Source organism: Hemitrygon akajei, chromosome 6 (genome assembly GCF_048418815.1).
Source record: "Hemitrygon akajei chromosome 6, sHemAka1.3, whole genome shotgun sequence".
In the NCBI taxonomy this organism is placed as follows: domain Eukaryota; kingdom Metazoa; phylum Chordata; class Chondrichthyes; order Myliobatiformes; family Dasyatidae; genus Hemitrygon; species Hemitrygon akajei.
In genome coordinates this window covers 100,658,536-100,679,805 of record NC_133129.1, presented here as the reverse complement: position 1 = coordinate 100,679,805, position 21,270 = coordinate 100,658,536, and the positions used below count along the sequence as shown (strand labels likewise).

Here is a 21,270-nt window from a genome sequence, read left to right as displayed (position 1 = left end):
GTTACAGAGACGGTTAGGGGTGTAGGGGACGGAGGGGGTTACAGAGACGGGGAGGGGTGTAGGGGACGGAGGGGGTTACAGAGACGGGGAGGGGTGTAGGGGATGGAGGGGTTTACAGAGACAGGGAGGGGTGTAGGGGATGGAGGGGGTTACAGAGACGGTTAGGGGTGTAGGGGACAGAGGGGGTTACAGAGACGGGGAGGGGTGTAGGGGACGGAGGGGGTTACAGAGACGGGGAGGGGTGTAGGGGATGGAGGGGGTTACAGAGACGGGGAGGGGTGTAGGGGATGGAGGGGTTTACAGAGATGGAGAGGGGTGTAGGGGATGGAGGGGGTTACAGAGACGGGGAGGGGTGTAGGGGATGGAGAGGGTTACAGAGACGGGGAGGGGTGTGGGGGCCTGAGAGGGGGGTGCAGAGACAGGGAGGGGTGTTAGGACTGGAGGGGTTTACAGAGACAAGGAGGGGTGTATGGACTGGTGGGGGCTGAGAGGGGAGGGTGGGTTACAGAGATGGAGGGGCAGTAGGGGAACGGGGGGGTTTACAGAGACAGGAATGTAAGGGCTGGGAGGGGGTTAGAGACAGTTGTTTGGACTGGAGGGGTGGAAGGGGTGTAGGGAGAATGAGGGGTCTACAGAGACAGGGAGGGGGTCGCGGAGATGGGAAGTGGGTGGTTACAGAGTCGGTGTAGGAGATGGAGGGGATGGTCCGGTCTGGTGTTCACTGAGAGGTGAACATTGAGCAGTTCCTAGGGTGGTCTTTGGTTTGGTGGCCCCCACCTGGGAGACCACCAGCACCTACCACCTTGTTTCTGGGATGAGGACAAACTCCTCTAACCCTCTACTCTTTCTCCCCCCCCCCCCCCCACCCCACCCCAGGTGCCGCTGGGACCCGCTGATGTCACCGTGAATCCCTGAGGGGCAACTGGAACCGACGGTGTGAACAGGTGAGGGCAGGTAGAATCCCCTTCATTTGTGTACCACCCCTCACGGCCTGGGGTCTCGCCCCTGACCGCCAGACCTGCAGTCAGCGCAGCAAAGAATGAAATGTGTGTGGGGTGGGGAGGAGGGGGGTGTACACAGAAAGATTCCACAATATAGCACTTCGGGGAGCAACGTCTTGTCGATTCATTCCTCAGTTGTGAAGTCCGGCTCGGGTCTTGTGTTCACACTGGGCTGTTTGTCTGTACTGCACTTTCTCTGTGACTTTCCGTTTCCTCCTTTCCTTTTTACTCAATCTATTTCTGTCTGAACGGCAGGGAAAACAGAAGCTCCTCACTCTATCTCAGTTTCGGAAACCAAATCCTTTTCCTAATGCCCGTCTGCGCCCCTGTGGCACGGTGACTGGAACTGTGCACGGCTCTCAGCCGGGCTGGAAGAAGTTCCAGTAAGATGCGTCTCAGTCCGAGCCCTTTGCTCCGCGATGTTTCAATCCAGCAGTCCGTCCAAGAGCCTTGCTGCTGAAAGTCACAGATCAATACTGAGCGGATAAAGGCCCCTTGGCCCAGAGCCAGCGTTATTACACGCAGCTCGTCCCCGTTTCCTGCGCTCAGCCCATCCCCACCCCTCTGTGTGCCAAGCCGCCAAGCCCTTCTGCTCTGATACAAACGTACGCCTCAGTCGCTTCTGGCAGCATTTGCCTCGGCTTGCCAATCCCGCCTGTCTTTTTTAACCATCCAGTGACCCGTCCTGGTCTCTGTGCTTGGCCCCTTCCCTCCACTCCTCTCTTGGTTTCCTGTCTGCCGGCTTCTCGCGCTGTGGGCTCGCTGAAGCCTTTTGGTTCGGTGCAGTGGAAGAGAAACGCGCTCCAGCCCCCACCCACCGCCCCCCAACCCGTGCTGCAGACAGGCTGGCTGCTCCTGTGACGCGAGGTTGCCGCTGTCCCTGATCCCAGACGTGGCTTCCGTCTGCCTTCCTTCCTTTCCAGAGATCGGAGAGTCTCTGTCTTCTGTGCAGCCAGTTTCCTCTGGTGGGAATAGGGTGGAGAGAGCGGGGAGTCCGGACAAGGGAGGGGCAGGAAGTTGCCCTCAATCAGAGCCTGGCTCTCTTTCGGTGTGATCGAGAGTGGGGAGGGAACAGGGGTGTGTCTGGTTCCCTCCCCAACGTGGCTGCTGGGGAAATGGGTAAGTTTCAGTAGGTGAATATTGAGCTGAGTGACCTGGAACAAGGTGGGTGGCGTCAAAGTCAATAGACAGTAGGTGCAGGAGTAGGCCATTCAGCCTTTTGAGCCAGCACCGCCATTCACTGTGATCATGGCTGACCATCCACAATCAGTACCCCGTTCCTGCCCTCTCCCCATATCCCTTGACTCCGCTATCTTTAAGAGCTCTATCTAGCTCTTTCTTGAAAGCATCCAGAGAATTGGCCTCCACTGCCTTCTGAGGCAGAGCATTCCACAGATCCACAACTCTCATAGGTGAAAAAGTTTTTCCTCAATTCAAGTCAACGCTGTGAGGATTACATTCCTGGACTTCTCTAGTGCCTTTAACACCATCCAGCCCAAGATCTTAAGGCACAAACTAACGGAGATGGGAGTAGACTCTCACATGGTGGATTGGATAGTGGACTACTTGACAGATAGACCTCAGTATGTGCGGTTGGGAGACTGTAGATCTGACACGGTGGTCAGCAGCACAGGAGCGCCGCAGGGGACCGTGCTCTCTCCGGTCCTGTTCACCCTGTACACATCAGACTTCCAATATAACTCGGAGTCCTGCCATGTGCAGAAGTTCACTGATGACACGGCCATAGTGGGGTGTGTCAGGAATGGACAGGAGGAAGAGTATAGGAAACTGATACAGGACTTTGTGATATGGTGCAACTCAAACTACCTGCGTCTCAATATCACCAAGACCAAGGAGATGATGGTGGACTTTAGGAGATCTAGGCCTCATATGGAGCCAGTGATCATTAATGGAGAATGTGTGGAGCAGGTTAAGACCTACAAGTATCTGGGAGTACAGCTAGACGAGAAGCTAGACTGGACTGCCAACACAGATGCCTTGTGCAGGAAGGCACAGAGTCGACTGTACTTCCTTAGAAGGTTGGCGTCATTGAATGTTTGTAGTGAGATGCTGAAGATGTTCTATAGGTCAGTTGTGGAGAGCGCCCTCTTCTTTGTGGTGGCGTGTGGGGAGGCAGCATTAAGAAGAGGGACGCCTCACGTCTTAATAAGCTGGTAAGGAAGGCGGGCTCTGTCGTGGGCAAAGTACTGGAGAGTATAACATCGGTAGCTGAGCAAAGGGCGCTGAGTAGGCTACGGTCAATTATGGAAAACCCTGAACATCCTCTACATAGCACCATCCAGAGACAGAGAAGCAGTTTCAGCGACAGGTTGCTATCGATGCAATGCTCCTCAGACAGGATGAAGAGGTCAATACTCCCCAATGCCATTAGGCTTTACAATTCAACCGCCAGGAGTAAGATATGTTAAAGTGCCGGGGTTAGGACTCAATGTATTTAAGTAAACTACTTAAGAACTTTTTAAAAGCTATTATTAATGCTTTTTGAGAGGGTAATTTTAGATGCATATCATATTTTTACTGAGTTAAGTATTGTATGTAATTAGTTTTGCTACAACAAGTGTATGGGACATTGGAAAAAATGTTGAATTTCCCCATGGGGATGAATAAAGTATCTATCTATCTATCTATCATAGCATCAGATAAATGGCCCAAAGTGGCCATTTATACATTGGGGAGACCCGACGCAGACTGGGAGACCGTTTCGCCGAACACCGGCGCTCAGTCCTCCAGCAGTGGCGGGATCTCCCTGTGGCCACACACTTCAATTCCACAGACCACTCCCACTCCGACATGTCTGTCCATGGTCTCCTCTACCGTCAAGATGAGGCCACACGCAGGTCGATTGAGCAATACCTTATCTCCCGCCTAGGTAGCCTCCTTCCTGCCGGCATGAACATCCAACTCACTGACCTCCGTTGATACCCCTGCCCCCCCCCCTCACCCCCCATCCCTATCTATTATTTTAGTCTGGTTCTCTTTGTCTCTCTTTTTCCCCCTTCACTATAATCTCCCCCCAGCCCTACCTTTCTTTCTCTTTTATTTCCCATAATTCTCCACCTTCCCCCTAGCCCATTTCCCTTCAGCCTATCACTTCCCAGCTCTCTACTTCATACCTGCCCCCCACTTCTTATTCCCCCTCGACCATCCCATGTTACTTCACTCCTGATGAAGGGTTTTGGCCCGAAACGTCGTCACTGCCTCCTCCCATAGATGCTGTCTGGCCTGCTGAGTTCTGCCAGCATTTTGTGTTTTTATTTATTTCTAGCATCTGCAGATTCACTCGTGTAGCATCAGATAAGCTGTTTTCATGGGGAAAAACATAATCATAAATGATTTTTACAAGAAAGAACATAATGGGGTGACAGGGTAGCACAATATTTTACAGTAACAGGGACCCGGGTTCAATTCCTACCACTGCCTGTGAGAAGTTTGTACGTTCTCCCTGTGACTGCGTGAGTTTCCTCGGGGTGCTCTGGTTTCCTCCCGCAGTCCAAAGATGTACTGGTTGGTAGGTAATTGGTCATTGTAAATTGTCCCGTGGTCTGGCTAGAATTGAATTGGAGGATTTCTGGGCAGAGCATCTCGATGGGCCTGTTCTGTGCTGGATCTCAATGGGCCTGTTCTGTGCTGGATCTCAATAAATCAATACATTAATATCAAGATAAGGCACAATGGAGCAGTGGTCGTAGTGTTGCTAAACCGCAGGGATCGCGGATGCGCCAGTTGGTTCAGTGGTGAGCGGTTGAAGGGACATACTGGAACTGAACCGGACGTGTGGGACTTTGGGTCTCTGTACTTCCTGCACGATGGGAGCAGGGGGAAGGTGGCGTGGAGGGAGAGGCTGTTCCTTCAGCAGATAGGACCGGTGCTGGGAAGGGCTGTGCCGGTGATGTATCGGGCAGAGTCCACTACTCTGTACAGTTTCCATGTATGTGTGATGAATAAAACTCCTGTGCCTTTCGAATGGTACCAGGCAGGACACTTTCAACAGGACCTCTGCACAAGGTTGTTAGAGTTTGGTGACGAGCTGACCCTCCAACCACCTCCTAAGAAATTGGTTGGGTGCAGATGGGCCTGAATGGGTTAGTAAGCTGTGGGCATGCTATGTTGGTGTCAGAATCATGGCGACACTTGTGGGCTGCCCCCAGCACATAGTCATAGAAAGGTACAGCACAGAAACAGGCCCTTCAGCCCATCTAGTCCATGCTGACCCATTTAAACTGCCTGCTCCCGTCGCCCTCCATACCCCTGCCATCCATGTACCGATCCAAACTTCTCTTAAACGTTGAAATCGAGCTTGCATGCAGCTCGTTCCACACTCTCGCCATGAGAAGAAGTTTCCCATCATGTTCCCCTTAAACTTTTCACCTTTCGCGCTTAACTCCATGACCTCTGGTTGTAGCCACAACCAACGTCAGTGGAAAAAGCCTGCTTGCATTCACCCTATTGACACCCCTCATAATTCTGAATACCTCTATCAAATCTCTCCTCAATCTTCTACGTTCCAAGGAAGTAAGTCCTAACCTTTTAAATCTTTCCTTATTACTCAGGTCTTCCAGACCGGGCAGCATCTGTGTAGATTTTCTCTGTACTCTTTCAAACTTATTCACATCTTTGGAGGGTGACCGAAACCGTGCACAATTCCCTGAATTAGGCCTCGCCAGTGTATTATACCGTCCTTGGAAAGTATTGGTCACTGATACAGTTGACACATTCCACTGCACACATGCCAAACAAATCTGCTCATCCTTTCCTTCTGCATCCAGGTCGTTCTGTTCTTCCACCTGTTTGGGAAGCGGTAGCGGGGTGGGGTTAAGCTGTGCGCGGACAGCTTTTCTGATGTGTTCTGCCTCTCCCCCCCCCCCCCCCACCCCCAGCCTTGTGCAGGTAACGATGGGATCGGTGGCAGACGGCTACATCAAGGAGTTTACGCGACATTCCACGGACATGATGCTGAACCTGAACGAGATGCGGAAGCGGGAGATCCTGACCGACGTCAAGGTCCTGGTGGAGGGCCATGAGTTCAGGGCGCACAAGGCGGTGCTCGTGGCCTGCAGGTACCTGGAGAGTACGCTCGCTGACCAGAAATCCTTGGTGACCTCCCCCCACCCCCCCCAAGCTCCCTTTCGATGGCTGGCTGTCAGCCTGCCTTGAATACACTCAGTGATTGCTGTTGAGAACACCAAAGATTGTCCCCCGAGAGAATTCCTCCTCCTCCCTGTCTGTAACTACACCCTAGATGCCCCAAGGGAGACATCCTCTCACACCATCTGCCCATTCCACTCCCCTTCAGAGCACAGTCCGATTCACAAAACTCCGATAACCATCTGCCCAGCGGCTCAACCTGTCCTCGTGCATCAACCCTTTCACGTGAACACAGTACAGGCCCTTCAGCCCACGATCTTGTGCCAGCCTTGTAATCTACTCCAAGATCAATCTAACCCTTCCCTCCTACGTCGCCCTGCATTTTTCCTATCATCAATGTGTCAATCTCTGTGTCTCCAAAATGTCCCCAATGTGTCTGTCTTTCCCACCATCCCTGGAAATGAATTTCAGAGCCACTCTGATCCCTACACTCTACTCCAAAGTTATGCCACCTCATATTCGCCGTAACATGAAGCTTCTCTGTAATACCTCCCCATGCAGCTGTATCTGACCTGCCCATGGTCCTGTAAAGGTGTATCAGGGTGCCAGTGCTGAATAACTGGGTGCACTCTCAGTCACGGTGAAAGTTGGTTTTTAACAGTCCCGTAGCATTGAATCAGGTTCGCGGGTCTGGCGAGCGAGGCAGAATACTGATCAATTACTTAAACCAATAACAATTCAACCTACAGAGCTGAGTAGTCAACAAACGTACTTAGCTAAAGGCACAAGCAGTGCATACCTTCCCAGTGGTTATGTCCAGCGCCTGCCTTAAAGGAAGAGAGCAAGGCCCTTCCGCGTGCCATTTTATATCCGGGATATTTGCAACTGGACGCCAGACGGATAACCAGTGGGGGAACGCAGTTGCAGTTTCTAACCTGAACCGAGCACAACAAAGTGACTTTCGACAGGCAGAATAAACCAGGCCACCCCCCACAGGACAAAGCCCTTTCTGCCCTTCGGACCACGTCACCCAGCAATCCCCCGATTTAACCCGAGCCTCATCACAGGACAATAACCTACCAACTGGGTATGTCTTTAACGCGGGTGCCGTGCACGTGCACGGTTCGGTAACCCGAACCCGTTTGTGACTGGAATGTGAGAGGATCCCGGAACACGCAGAGCAGCCCGTATAAACTCCTCACGCAGAGCAGCGGGATCGAAACGCGATCTTACAGCTGGCGCTGTAAAGAGTTTTGCTCACCGCTAAGCTGCCATACTATGCTGCCCTCCAGCACTGGAGATTTCCAGCGTTTGCAGAATCTCAAGTGGGGATTAGGCTATCGAGGTGTAAAGCTCCTTCCCCCCCCCCCCCCGCTGGCCACGGGAGCAGGCGGTGGATGGTCGTGTGAGCAGCTGGTGCATATCACGTGTCCTGGTTATACGCCAGGCAGACAATCTCTGAAGGGTGTTGATAATGGCTGGGGTCACCCGTCTTGTAAAGACACTGCCCAGAAGAAGGCAATGGCAAACCACTTCTGTAGAAACATTTGCCGGGAATAATCATGGTCACGGAAAGACCGTGATTGCCCTCGGCATATGACGAGGCACGTAACGAGCGAATGAATGTGGGAATCAGCTTGTGAATGAGGTTGGGCTGAATGGACAGTTCTTCGCTTATTTCGCACCCCCCCCCCCCCCCCCCCGGAGTAATTTTGAATCAGGAATACTGATAGTCTCTTAATGATGGGCCGAATGGACAACCTCCTCTCTCCCCCCCCCCCCCCACAGGAAGTAATGTTGCATCGGGAACACTGATTGTCTCTCCCTTCTCTTCTCAGTGGCTTCTTCTATTCCATCTTTTCGGAGCAGACGAAGAGGCACGTCAACCTGCTGACCCTGCCCCGTGGGGTGACGGCGGGGGGCTTCCGCCTGCTGCTCGACTTCATGTACACGTCCTGCCTGCCGCTGGACGTGGCCTCGGTGGCTGAGGTCCTCACCGCTGCCAGCTACCTGCAGATGGACCACGTGGTGGAGACCTGCCGGAGTTTTGCCCACTTCAGGTAGGAGCCCTGCACTTCCCGGCGTCACTTCGCCCCTGACTGGGTGTGACAGGCTCGTACCCACACCCCCGGCCCCAAGCAGGGGCGAGAGGTCGGTGAGACCTGACCCACCCCTACATCACCCATCACAGCGCTCTCGCCACCCCAGATGCCAGTCTAGGTCCCGTCCCACTGCTGGGGTGGGGACGAGGGAGGGGGGAAGACTGCTGTCTGGGGTGGGGGAAGTTGGTAGGACCATTGGGGAGAGGGTGAGGAAGGGAGTTTGCCTCATTGCTGGATAGGGGGCTTGGTCGTGGGCAAGGACACATGAGGGGTGGAGTCAGGGCAGTGTCTAAAGAGGGCTGTGATCAGTGAGGGAGCGAGGTGTGGTCTCGTGTGAAGCAGAACAGGGACGTGATCTGGAGTGCAGAGGAGGGGCAGTGTTGGGCTGCCAGTGGGAGGCAGAGCTCCATTGAGTCGAGTGCAGAACGTAGGGTGATGTAGTGCTGATTGACTGTTCTGACCAATAACCATTTTCCCTCCTTCTCTCTCTACTTTTCTGCAGGGCCCCATTCACTCACACATTTCTCAAGTCGCTGGAGACTCCGCATGCGAGTCAGCCGCTTCCCTTCCTGCCGCCGGGCTCCCTGTTCCCAGGCCGGCCCCTGGCCCCTCCGCTGGGAGGCTGCGGCCTGCTGCCGGACTCTGCCTTCCACTTCCCTGCCGGCTGCCAGGCCCCGCACAAGGCGGCGGTGGACAGCAGTGGACGGGGCGCCTGGGTCAGCGCCTTCCAGGGGCCGGGTGCCGGGCTGGGGGCCCGGGGCACCGCCCACAGGACGGACGCCAGGAAGGCCGCGGCCTCGGGCGGGGAGAGTGGCAAACCGTCTCCCCCGGTCCCCGACAGCCCGCAGCGCTCCGACTGCCGGCCCAACTCTCCCACCGAGTCCAAGAGCGCTGGGCTGGAGCGCAGCCCGCCCCCGGCTGACCAGGCCCCCACCCCGGGGCCCCCCGCCCGACCCCAAGGCCTGCAACTGGAAGAAGTACAAGTTCATCGTGCTCAACTCGCTGAACCAGGTGGGCAGGTCCCAGCCCCAGGCTCGGCCTCAACCCCGCGGTGACCGGAGCCCCAGCAGCCCAGAGGCGGAAGCCGAGGAAGAGCCGGCCCATGGTGAAGATGTCAGCCGGTGAGTGAGGCGTGGGCTCTGGGTGTAGGGGAGGTGGGGGTAGTTTCTAACACCAGTCCAGTGAACTGGGTACGAGGGCCAGGAGACCATTCAATACTTCCATAATGTGGCAAGAACTTCCCTTCCCACACTCAGACCGTGACCCTCAGCATCTCTGTCCTTATCCCAGGACATGGTGGGATTGTCCTCCCTCGGCTCCCGGGAACTCCGCCCTATCACTCACGGCCCTGCCCTTTAGGGCAGTGGAATCCCCATTGCAGGAGATCCCTGGCTTACGACAGGGTCCGGTTGCTGAAAACTGTCCGTAGCCTGAGCAACAGGTAGGTTTGAGCCAGAAACACCAGGGACATTAAAGAGACTCTTAGATGGGCGCATGGATGAAAGAAAAATGGAGGACTATGCGCTTGATCGGGTGGAGATGTCTCTCTACCAAAGGAGGTGTGAGGTGCTCCTTCCCTCCGCTAGCCTGCAGCTCACCCTTGGGCGAGGTATAGCATAGACCCTCCCCTGGGGTCAGGGTCACGTGAAGCTGTGGGAGCAGGTGTTAGATAGTCGTATGAGCAGCTGGCGCATCTCATAAGCCCTGGTCATGTGACCACTGGCACCAGGCAGACAATCTCTGAAGAGTATTGATAATGGCTGGGGTCACCCATCTCGTAAAGACACTGCCCAGAAGAAGGCAATGGCAAACCACTCCTGTTAAAAATTTGCCCAGAACAATCCCGGTCACCGTGATCACCCACGTCATACGACACAGCACATGATGAATGAAGTGTGAGGGAGGGGTTAGACTGATCATAGAGCAGGGTGAAAGGGCAACACACGGTGGGCTGGGCCGGAGGGCCTGTGCTGTCATGTTCTGTGTAGCGGTTAGCGTAAAACTGTCACAGCAGCAGTGATTCCTGCCGCTGTCAGTAAGGAGTTGGTACGTTCTCCCTCGACAGCCAAGGTTTGCGGGTTAGTGTTGATTAGATTAGGCCTGCTGCATGTGACACTTGTGCGCTGCCCCCAGCACGTCCTCCCGGGACTGTGCTGGTCGTTGACACAAGCAACGTATTTCACTGTATGTTTTGATGCAGGCGTAACAAATAAGATATTTGATCAAATATTCTGAACTCTTGTCGGTAAGGTTGGGTGTTTATGTACTCGGGGATTTCCTGTACTAAACAATTCCGGTCACCTCAGGTCCAGGGTCTCTGCTGCCTGATTGAGGCTGTTTGGCCCATCTTGACCATGCCAGCAGTATGTCCTGCAGCTTGTCTGTTCCTTTCCCCTCAGACCGGTACCGGTGCCTTCCCCCCCACACCACAGACCTGGGGGAAGAGTCTAATCACTCGGCTTCTCTCTGGTGGGTCGTTTACGCAGCCCCCTCCTGCGACGTTGGGTCATCCTGATTTTTGTCTTCGAAACTGCTCAGGTCTTCATCGGACTCCCGGGAATCCCAGAGCCTGTCCGTCTGCTCGGTGTGTGAGCGTGCCTCGGAGTTCTGTCACCGGATAATGGACGCGCAGCCCGGGGAGGAGGTCCCGGAATGCCACTCGGAATTCTCTGACAGCGGATCAGGTGAGGGTGAGCGGTGGGGATGTCTGCTCCGGCTGCATGCCGGGGTGGGGGGTGAAGGTCAGAAATCTGCCCTGTATCGGCTGCCCTTAGGGTGAGGTGCTAAACCAGGCCCCTAATACTCTTCCAGCTGCACTTAGGGTATGGAATGCAATGCCAGTCACCCCATTTAGGGAAGGATTTGGAATCATTCCCTCCGAGAGAACTGGAGAGTCTGGGCAAACTTGGGTTATTTTCTGAAATGCTGAAGGGAGATCTGATCGAAGTTTATATTTATTTAAAAATGAGAAGCCTTGATAGTGTGGAGAATCTTTCTCCGCAGGGTAGAAATTCAGTACTAGAACGCAGATGTTTAAGGTGGGAGGGTGAATGTTCAAAAGAGAAGATTTTAAATACAGAGAGAGGTAGGTACCCAGAAAGGGCTGTCAGGGCAGCTGGAGGGAGCAGATACAGTGGCGTTTAACCATACGAATACTCAGGGAATGGAGAGGTGTGGGTTATGTACAGGCAGAGGAGATTCAGTTGAATCCAGCGCTGGGCCGAGGGGCCCCTTCCTGTGTTGGATTGTTCTCTTAGCTGGGGATCGTGCGCAAAACTGGCGAAGCACACTCTACGGTGCGCCTACGGGGTGAGAAAGGGCAAATGGAGTTTAACCCAGATAAACGTGAGGTGATGCCCCTCAGTAGGGCAAATGCAAGGAGACCTTGTTAAGGGCAAGGTCCTTAAGCGCTGCTGACCACAGAGATCCTGGAATCCGAGTTCATAGCTCCTCGAAAGTGGTCATGAGGTTGATGAGGTGTTTGAAGAAGGCTTGTGGAACGCTTGCCTTTATTAGTCGAGGCATTGAGCTCAAAGGTCAGGAGGTTATGTTGCAACTTTATCAAACTCTGGTCACGTCACCTCTGGAGAACTGCAGACAGTTCTGATCACCCCGCTACAGGAAGGTTGTGGAGGCTTTGGAGAGGCTGCAGAAGGATGCTGCCTGGTTTAGAGGGCATGTGAGTGGTATGTTGGTAGAGGCAAATACATTAGAGGCATTTGAGAGGTTTGGATAGGTGCGTGGACGTAAGGAAGATGGAGGGATATGGACATTGTGTAGGCAGGAGGGTTTAGTGTTGGGTGTTTTTATTTTTGCTTTTTAGCTGGTTTGGAACAACGTAGTGGGCTGAATGGCCTGTTCCTGTGCTGTATCTTGTAACTTCTGTGTTAAAGAGGGCAGGAATATCCCCCAAATCTGCGAAAGGACCCTATGTTGGGTTTGCTGGCCGCAGCTGAGGGGTCGGTGGTGCCTGCAGAAGACTGGTGCGTGAGAGGATATAAAGCATGCATGCGGATCTCAGGGAAAGGGTAGAGGGGACAGAGGTGGGGTGGGGGGCTGAACCACGGGAGGTGGGTTTGGAAGGTCCGCTAAGTGTCCCGCCCGGTTTCTGGTTGCAGAGAATGGCCTCTTCTCCTGCCGGACCTGCCATCTGAAGCTGCCGGACGAGGAGTCACTGCAGCAGCACTTCCTGCACGTCCACAGCGACGACAAGCCCTACAAGTGCGACATGTGTCACCATGCCTTCCGGTACAAGGGCAACCTGGCCAGTCACAAGACCATCCACACAGGTGAGGACAGCAAAAGGACTTCGGGAAGGGAAGCCTCCTGACGGTCTACATCAGCGGAGTTAATACCGAAAGCTTCGAGTTCCTAGGACTTGCACTGTCAACCTAACCCTTCCCTTCACACACAAACCTCTGTTTTTAGTTGATGTACCTATTCAACTGTCCTTTAAATGTTGTGTCAGCCTCTACACCACTGCTAACAGTGCATTCGAAGCACTAACCCTCTCTGTAAGGGGAAAATAATGAAAACACGAGATAGACTGCACCCTGCCTGGATGTTCTCTACTCCCCTCTCCCACTGGACAGAAAACACAAAAGCTTGAAAGTATGAAACGCCAGGCTAAAGGACAGTGTCCATCCCATTGTTTCTAAGACTATCGAACACTCCCCGAGTATGATGAGATATATTCTTGACCTCACGAGTTCAAAGTAAATTTATTATCAGGGTGTAGTGTAGGCCTCCGTTGGTCTCGATAGACCATGGATTTGCACCTTGGAAAGTTTCCAGGGCGCAAGCCTGGGCAAGGTTTTTTTTAAAATGGAAGACCAGCAGTTGCCCAAGCTGCAAGTCTCCCCTCTCCACGCCACCGATGTTGTCCAAGGGAAGGGCATTAGGACCCATACAGCTTGGCACCGGTGTCGTCGCGGAGCAATGTGTGGTTAAGTGCCTTGCTCAAGGACACACATGCAGCCTCAGCCAAGGCTCGAACTAGCGACCTTCAGATCACTAGATGAGCGTCTTAACCACTTGGCCACGTGCCAACACACTTATATTATCAGGGTGCATGTATATCATATAGAACCCTGAAATTCATTTTCTTGTGGGGGTTGTCAATGAATCTATAGAATAATAACATTCATAGAATGAGTGAAAGACCACACCAGCTCGGGCGTTCAACCAGCGTGTGAAAGACGACAAACTGTGCAAATACAAAAAGGAAGACAGAATAATAAACAAATAAGCGATAAGTATTGAGAACATGTGATGAAGAGTCCTTGAAAGTGAGTCCATTGGTCATGGGATGGGGCAAGAGAAGCTGAGTGAAGTTGTTCGAGAGCCTGATGGTTGAGGGGTAGTAACTGTTCCTGAACCGGGTGGTGAGAGTCCTGGGGCCCCTGTACCTTCCTGATGGCCGCAGTGAGAAGAGAGCGTGACCTGGCTGGTGGGGGTCTCTGATAATGAATGCTTCTTTCCTGTGACAAACATCCTCAATGGTCAGGACAGCTTTTACCCATGATGGACTGGGCGGTCGGTGCCCACAACTTTTTGTAGATTTTTTGTTCAAGGGCATTGGTATTTCCATGCCAGGCTGTGATGCAGCCAGTCAATACACTCCCCACTACACGTCTATGGAAGTTAGTTAAAATTTTAGTCTTTGCTAACTTCCAGGGAAGTTGAGGTGCTTCTGTGCTTTCTTCATAATGTTACCTGCGTGCTGGGCCCAGAACAGGTTCTTTAAAACAGTAACACAGGAATTTGAAGAGGACCCTCTGGTGAGGACCGGCTCATGACCCTCTGCTTTCCTTCTCCTGAAGTCGATAATCAGCTCCTTGGTCGTGCTGACATTGTAGAAGTGGTTGTAGTTACGATATTGTGTACCTGCACGGCACTTTCTGTTACACTCTGTTCTGCATTCGGTTAACGTTCTGGCTCAGTGCACTGTGTAATGACCTGAACTCCTTTTCACTGTGTCTTGGTGCATCTGACAATTGTAAACCAGTCCCAGTTCTAGACTGGGGGGTGGGTTTCCTCACTTGCTGGGCACCAGATGTGTGGTCCTGTGGGTCACGTTGCCCGTTCTCTCTCTCTCTCTGCCAGGAGAGAAGCCCTATCGCTGTAACGTCTGCGGAGCCCAGTTCAACCGGCCGGCCAACCTGAAGACCCACACCCGCATCCACTCTGGGGAGAAGCCGTACAAGTGTGAGACGTGCGGGGCCAGGTTTGTGCAGGTGAGTGCCCTCCACCCCCCCACCCGTCTGTCCTCTCCCTCCCTCACCCAGCCCGCACCCCACCACACTCCAATTGCACTCTCCTCTCCGTCGTCCCCTCTGTCTGAGGAAGTTCACTGCCTCACGGGGTGAGGCAGGCTATTGAATTTTATTTTCGGGTCCACGACTGGGGAGGATCTGAACCCATCCTTGTGCTCAGAAATGAGAGTGAGAGAGACTGACACCCTGTGTTAGAGACATCTCTCTCTCCCGCTCCCCGTCTGTCTCTGTGTCTCCGCTCACATCCCACGAGGCAACACAGCCCTGTGTTCTCTGGCAAACCATCACTTGGTCCACTCAACCCACCCAACAGCTGCCTGAGACTGAGCCCCTGAGTCCGATTCCCTGTGCTGCCTTTCCAGCTGTAGGATGCCTGGGTATATCTGTAACCTTTTGGACTTCTGCCCCGCTGAGATGCCCCTTGCATCTCTTGGTGCCTGGCTCAGCCTCTGGGAGTGTCCCCCCGAACCACTCCTGTGCCGTGCCGTGGGATTCCCCTGCAGCAGGATGTGGACGTTGACAGTGTCTCTGCCTTGCTTCAGGTTGCTCACCTTCGAGCTCACGTCCTGATCCATACCGGTGAGAAGCCGTATCCCTGTGAAACGTGCGGGACACGTTTCCGACATCTTCAGACACTGAAGAGCCACATCAGGATCCACACTGGAGAAAAGCCATATCATGTAAGGAATGGAGTGGAGGGAGATTCACTCTGTGTCTGACCCCGGGAGTGTGTGATGGGACGGTGTGGAGGGAGATTCACTCTGTGTCTGACCCCGGGAGTGTGTGATGGGACGGTGTGGACGGAGTTTCACTCTGTGTCTGACCCCGGGAGTGTGTGATGGGACGGTGTGGAGGGAGATTCACTCTGTGTCTGACCCCGGGAGTGTGTGATGGGACGGTGTGGAGGGAGTTTCACTCTGTGTCTGACCCCGGGAGTGTGTGATGGGACGGTGTGGAGGGAGATTCACTCTGTGTCTGACCCCGGGAGTGTGTGACGGGACGGTGTGGAGGGAGGGTCACTCTGCGTCTGACCCCGGGAGTGTGTGACGGGACGGTGTGGAGGGAGGGTCACTCTGCGTCTGACCCCGGGAGTGTGTGACGGGACGGTGTGGAGGGAAGGTCACTCTGCGTCTGACCCCGGGAGTGTGTGACGGGACGGTGTGGAGGGAGAGTCACTCTGCGTCTGACCCCGGGAGTGTGTGACGGGACGGTGTGGAGGGAGAGTCACTCTGCGTCTGACCCCGGGAGTGTGTGACGGGACGGTGTGGAGGGAGATTCACTCTGCGTCTGACCCCGGGAGTGTGTGACGGGACGGTGTGGAGGGAGGGTCACTCTGCGTCTGACCCCGGGAGTGTGTGACGGGACGGTGTGGAGGGAGGGTCACTCTGCGTCTGACCCCGGGAGTGTGTGACGGGACGGTGTGGAGGGAGGGTCACTCTGCGTCTGACCCCGGGAGTGTGTGACGGGACGGTGTGGAGGGAGGGTCACTCTGCGTCTGACCCCGGGAGTGTGTGACGGGACGGTGTGGAGGGAGGGTCACTCTGCGTCTGACCCCGGGAGTGTGTGACGGGACGGTGTGGAGGGAGGGTCACTCTGCGTCTGACCCCGGGAGTGTGTGACGGGACGGTGTGGAGGGAGGGTCACTCTGCGTCTGACCCCGGGAGTGTGTGACGGGACGGTGTGGAGGGAGGGTCACTCTGCGTCTGACCCCGGGAGTGTGTGACGGGACGGTGTGGAGGGAGGGTCACTCTGCGTCTGACCCCGGGAGTGTGTGACGGGACGGTGTGGAGGGAGGGTCACTCTGCGTCTGACCCCGGGAGTGTGTGACGGGACGGTGTGGAGGGAGGGTCACTCTGCGTCTGACCCCGGGAGTGTGTGACGGGACGGTGTGGAGGGAGGGTCACTCTGCGTCTGACCCCGGGAGTGTGTGACGGGACAGTGTGGAGGGAGGGTCACTCTGCGTCTGACCCCGGGAGTGTGTGACGGGACGGTGTGGAGGGAGGGTCACTCTGCGTCTGACCCCGGGAGTGTGTGACGGGACGGTGTGGAGGGAGGGTCACTCTGCGTCTGACCCCGGGAGTGTGTGACGGGACGGTGTGGAGGGAGGGTCACTCTGCGTCTGACCCCGGGAGTGTGTGACGGGACGGTGTGGAGGGAGGGTCACTCTGCGTCTGACCCCGGGAGTGTGTGACGGGACGGTGTGGAGGGAGGGTCACTCTGCGTCTGACCCCGGGAGTGTGTGACGGGACGGTGTGGAGGGAGGGTCACTCTGCGTCTGACCCCGGGAGTGTGTGACGGGACGGTGTGGAGGGAGGGTCACTCTGCGTCTGACCCCGGGAGTGTGTGACGGGACGGTGTGGAGGGAGGGTCACTCTGCGTCTGACCCCGGGAGTGTGTGACGGGACGGTGTGGAGGGAGGGTCACTCTGCGTCTGACCCCGGGAGTGTGTGACGGGACGGTGTGGAGGGAGGGTCACTCTGCGTCTGACCCCGGGAGTGTGTGACGGGACGGTGTGGAGGGAGGGTCACTCTGCGTCTGACCCCGGGAGTGTGTGACGGGACGGTGTGGAGGGAGGGTCACTCTGCGTCTGACCCCGGGAGTGTGTGACGGGACGGTGTGGAGGGAGGGTCACTCTGCGTCTGACCCCGGGAGTGTGTGACGGGACGGTGTGGAGGGAGGGTCACTCTGCGTCTGACCCCGGGAGTGTGTGACGGGACGGTGTGGAGGGAGGGTCACTCTGCGTCTGACCCCGGGAGTGTGTGACGGGACGGTGTGGAGGGAGGGTCACTCTGCGTCTGACCCCGGGGGTGTGTGACGGGACGGTGTGGAGGGAGGGTCACTCTGCGTCTGACCCCGGGGGTGTGTGACGGGACGGTGTGGAGGGAGGGTCACTCTGCGTCTGACCCCGGGGGTGTGTGACGGGACGGTGTGGAGGGAGGGTCACTCTGCGTCTGACCCCGGGAGTGTGTGACGGGACGGTGTGGAGGGAGGGTCACTCTGCGTCTGACCCCGGGAGTGTGTGACGGGACGGTGTGGAGGGAGGGTCACTCTGCGTCTGACCCCGGGAGTGTGTGACGGGACGGTGTGGAGGGAGGGTCACTCTGCGTCTGACCCCGGGAGTGTGTGACGGGACGGTGTGGAGGGAGGGTCACTCTGCGTCTGACCCCGGGAGTGTGTGACGGGACGGTGTGGGGGGTGATTCACTCTGCGTCTGACCCCGGGAGTGTGTGACGGGACGGTGTGGAGGGAGGGTCACTCTGCGTCTGACCCCGGGAGTGTGTGACGGGACGGTGTGGGGGGTGATTCACTCTGTGTCTGACCCCGGGAGTGTGTGACGGGACGGTGTGGAGGTAGATTCACTCTGTGTCTGACCCCGGGAGTGTGTGACGGGACGGTGTGGGGGGTGATTCACTCTGTGTCTGACCCCGGGAGTGTGTGATGGGACGGTGTGGAGGGAGCTTCACTCTGAGTCTGACCCCGGGAGTGTGTGATGGGACGGTGTGGAGGGAGGGTCACTCTGTGTCTGACCCCGGGAGTGTGTGATGGGACGGTGTGGAGGGAGCTTCACTCTGTGTCTGACCCCGGGAGTGTGTGATAGGACGGTGTGGAGGGAGGGTCACTCTGTGTCTGACCCCGGGAGTGTGTGATGGGACGGTGTGGAGGGAGATTCACTCTGTGTCTGACCCCAGGAGTGTGTGATGGGACGGTGTGGAGGGAGATTCACTCTGTCTGACCCCGGGAGTGTGTGATGGGACAGTGTGGAGGGAGATTCACTTTGTCTGACCCCGGGAGTGTGTGATGGGACGGTGTGGAGGGAGGGTCACTCTGTGTCTGACCCCGGGAGTGTGTGATGGGACGGTGTGGAGGGAGCTTCACTCTGTGTCTGACCCCGGGAGTGTGTGATAGGACGGTGTGGAGGGAGGGTCACTCTGTGTCTGACCCCGGGAGTGTGTGATGGGACGGTGTGGAGGGAGATTCACTCTGTGTCTGACCCCAGGAGTGTGTGATGGGACGGTGTGGAGGGAGATTCACTCTTTCTGACCCCGGGAGTGTGTGATGGGACAGTGTGGAGGGAGATTCACTTTGTCTGACCCCGGGAGTGTGTGATGGGACGGTGTGGGGGGAGATTCACTCTGTGTCTGACCCCGGGAGTGTGTGATGGGACAGTGTGGAGGGAGATTCACTTTGTCTGACCCCGGGAGTGTGTGATGGGACGGTGTGGGGGGAGATTCACTCTGTGTCTGACCCCGGGAGTGTGTGATGGGACAGTGTGGAGGGAGATTCACTTTGTCTGACCCCGGGAGTGTGTGATGGGACGGTGTGGAGGGAGATTCACTCTGTGTCTGACCCCGGGAGTGTGTGATGGGACAGTGTGGGGGGAGATTCACTCTGTGTCTGACCCCGGGAGTGTGTGATGGGACAGTGTGGAGGGAGATTCACTTTGTCTGACCCCGGGAGTGTGTGATGGGACGGTGTGGGGGGAGATTCACTCTGTGTCTGACCCCGGGAGTGTGTGATGGGACGGTGTGGGGGGAGTCTGATGGGATGGTGTGGGGGGAGTGTGTGATGGGACGGTGTGGGGGGAGTGTGTGATGGGACGGTGTGGAGGGAGTGTGTGATGGGACGGTGTGGGGGGAGTCTGATGGGACGGTGAGGGAGCTGCACTGTGTATCTGACTGCTGCCTCGGTTCTGTTTCCAGTGTGAAAAATGCGACCTGCACTTCCGACACAAGAGCCAACTGCGCCTGCACCTGCGGCAGAAGCACGGCGCTGTCACCAACACCAAAGTCCGTTACAAGGTGATCCCCGAGCTCCAGGCCTGCTAGGGGAGGAGCTCCCCGAGACTCGCTGGCCGTCCCCTTCGCAGCTACGACCTGCGGAGGCAGCCCTACCTTCCCTCCAGCACGTCCACCTCCGACTGCGAGCAAGAGCCAGGGGCTCTGGGATGTGTTGGGGGTGGGGGGAGGGAGGTGTTTTGGGAAGGGTTTGCTGAAGGACATTGTACTGAGTGGTGCTGGGGCTTCTGTGTCGGGTTGGGGAGAATGCTTACCTGCTGTGTTAATAGGTGGGTGCTGAAGAATTGCTGCGGGGGGGGGAGGGTTTGGGTTTGCAAAGGGGTTGGGTGGGGGGGGGTCCCAAGGGCAAGGTCTGGGGAGGGAGGGAGGGAGGTGGACCCTCTCAGGTGCCAGTTCCTTGCCTATTTTGTGCACTGGGTTTAAAGGAAACGGTCATGCGTGATGATTCATTCTCCCAGCCCGTCGGGGGGCTGGGTTTCCCCTCGACTCCCCGTCCACCACCGTTTGCTGTGCATGCAGGAATCCTCTCCTTGGTGTCTGTCCCCAGCTGAGCTGTTAAACCAGTGATTTGTCCGCCCTTCGGACGTAAACACTCACATAGGAGATGTTCCGGTGAAGAAGTTTCTCCCCCGCTGTCCCGCCAATTCCTCTCCTCACCCGCTGACACTGTCGATGTGTCGCCCTAAGGCGCAACGTGTCTGCCGCAGTGTACGTAGAGGGTGACCAGAGTCAATCCCACCTCGTTTGTGAGGCGTGGCAAAATCTCAGCAGGGCGGGGGAGATTTCCTCTCCTGTAGTCTGTGGCATGAAATGCCAACTCTGTTTCTTCTCTTGCCCCCATGTGCTGTCCAATCCTCTCTTTCAGATTACCCACATCTACAGTTTCTGAGATCCCTCCTCCCACCCCCACCCGCAGTATCGGGAGAAGCCAAAGAATTCTGGGAGGGGGCCATTAAAGCGGGAGCTCCTTGTTCCGAGTTGAGATTTGCTGGCCAAATCGAGGTCTCAGGAGGTCCACTGTACTGAAGTGAGCAGCTGCAGCGGGAACTGTAGGCTGAGAGCGCAGGGCAGGGAGGAGCTGAGGGAGCTGCTGTGACTCCATTCGGGGATCTGAGCTGAGTGCCGTCAGCTCCCGTCTCCCTGTCGCGTCACCGAACTGCTGTAGGACTCGTACATGGGCAAAGCGAATACCATGAGACAAGTTTACTGAACTGTTACGGAAAACCAAACATGATCCTGTTTTGTTTCTGTGGAACCCCCCCCCACCAACTCCTTTGGGAGCTTTGAGAGATTGAAGCCCCCCTCCCCCGGATACAGGAGCCGGTAGTTGCTGTGTCGTCCCGTACGGCTGGTGCATGGGGGCTGCGCGGGGAGAGCTGGATCTCTCCTCCGTGGACACGGCTTCACGCGGTGGGCACGGGACTGTGTGCCCGCGTTGGTGGTTGACGCAGACGATACTTTGCGCTGTGTGTTTGGACGTACACGTGATTAATAAATCTGAATCTGGGGAGGGGCTACCGGTGCGGACAGCTCCACCTGCAAGTACCGGGCAACATGGTATCCTAGTGCCTCGTGTAACCCTTCACAGCGCAGGTGACTGTGATTCGACTCCCGCTGCTTTGTGTACGGAGTCTGAACTTCCTCCCCGTCACTGCTCCAGTGTCCCCGGCTGCTGCTGTTTCCTCCCACCGGTTGGGGTTGGTGAGTTGGCGGCCTGCACACCCTGGGTCGTTGATGCGAAGGAGGCAGTTCTCTGTACGCAGGTGAATCTGAATCCTCTGGCCTGTCTCCTTCTCATTGTCGTCCTTGTCCACTCTCCGTGCGAGGGCTGACAGGGCCCTGGCTCCCCCATTTCCCTCCCTCTGTGGGTGACGCCTGTCCTCTTGGCCTCCGCCGACGTGCAACTCCCCCCTCCCCTCCTTCCAAGTGCTTTGAGATTTGAGCTTTCTCTGAATAACTTGAGTTGCTTCTTTCCATCGTGAAGGAAATC

General features: G+C 56.1%; 1 protein-coding gene across 1 annotated transcript in view; it reads left to right on the top strand.

The window, feature by feature from the left end:
* Window positions 1–19,568, top strand: part of LOC140729355 (B-cell CLL/lymphoma 6 member B protein-like) — a 37,327-nt gene extending 17,759 nt beyond the window's left edge. Inside the window, 10 exon segments of the mRNA XM_073049004.1 lie at window positions 877–944; window positions 5,900–6,079; window positions 7,946–8,167; window positions 8,712–9,152; window positions 9,154–9,330; window positions 10,748–10,893; window positions 12,328–12,498; window positions 14,315–14,445; window positions 15,027–15,164; window positions 19,185–19,568. Coding sequence (XP_072905105.1) covers window positions 5,916–6,079; window positions 7,946–8,167; window positions 8,712–9,152; window positions 9,154–9,330; window positions 10,748–10,893; window positions 12,328–12,498; window positions 14,315–14,445; window positions 15,027–15,164; window positions 19,185–19,310 — 1,716 coding nt within the window. The 5' untranslated portion in view covers window positions 877–944; window positions 5,900–5,915 and the 3' untranslated portion in view covers window positions 19,311–19,568.
* Window positions 19,569–21,270: the final 1,702 nt, after the last annotated feature.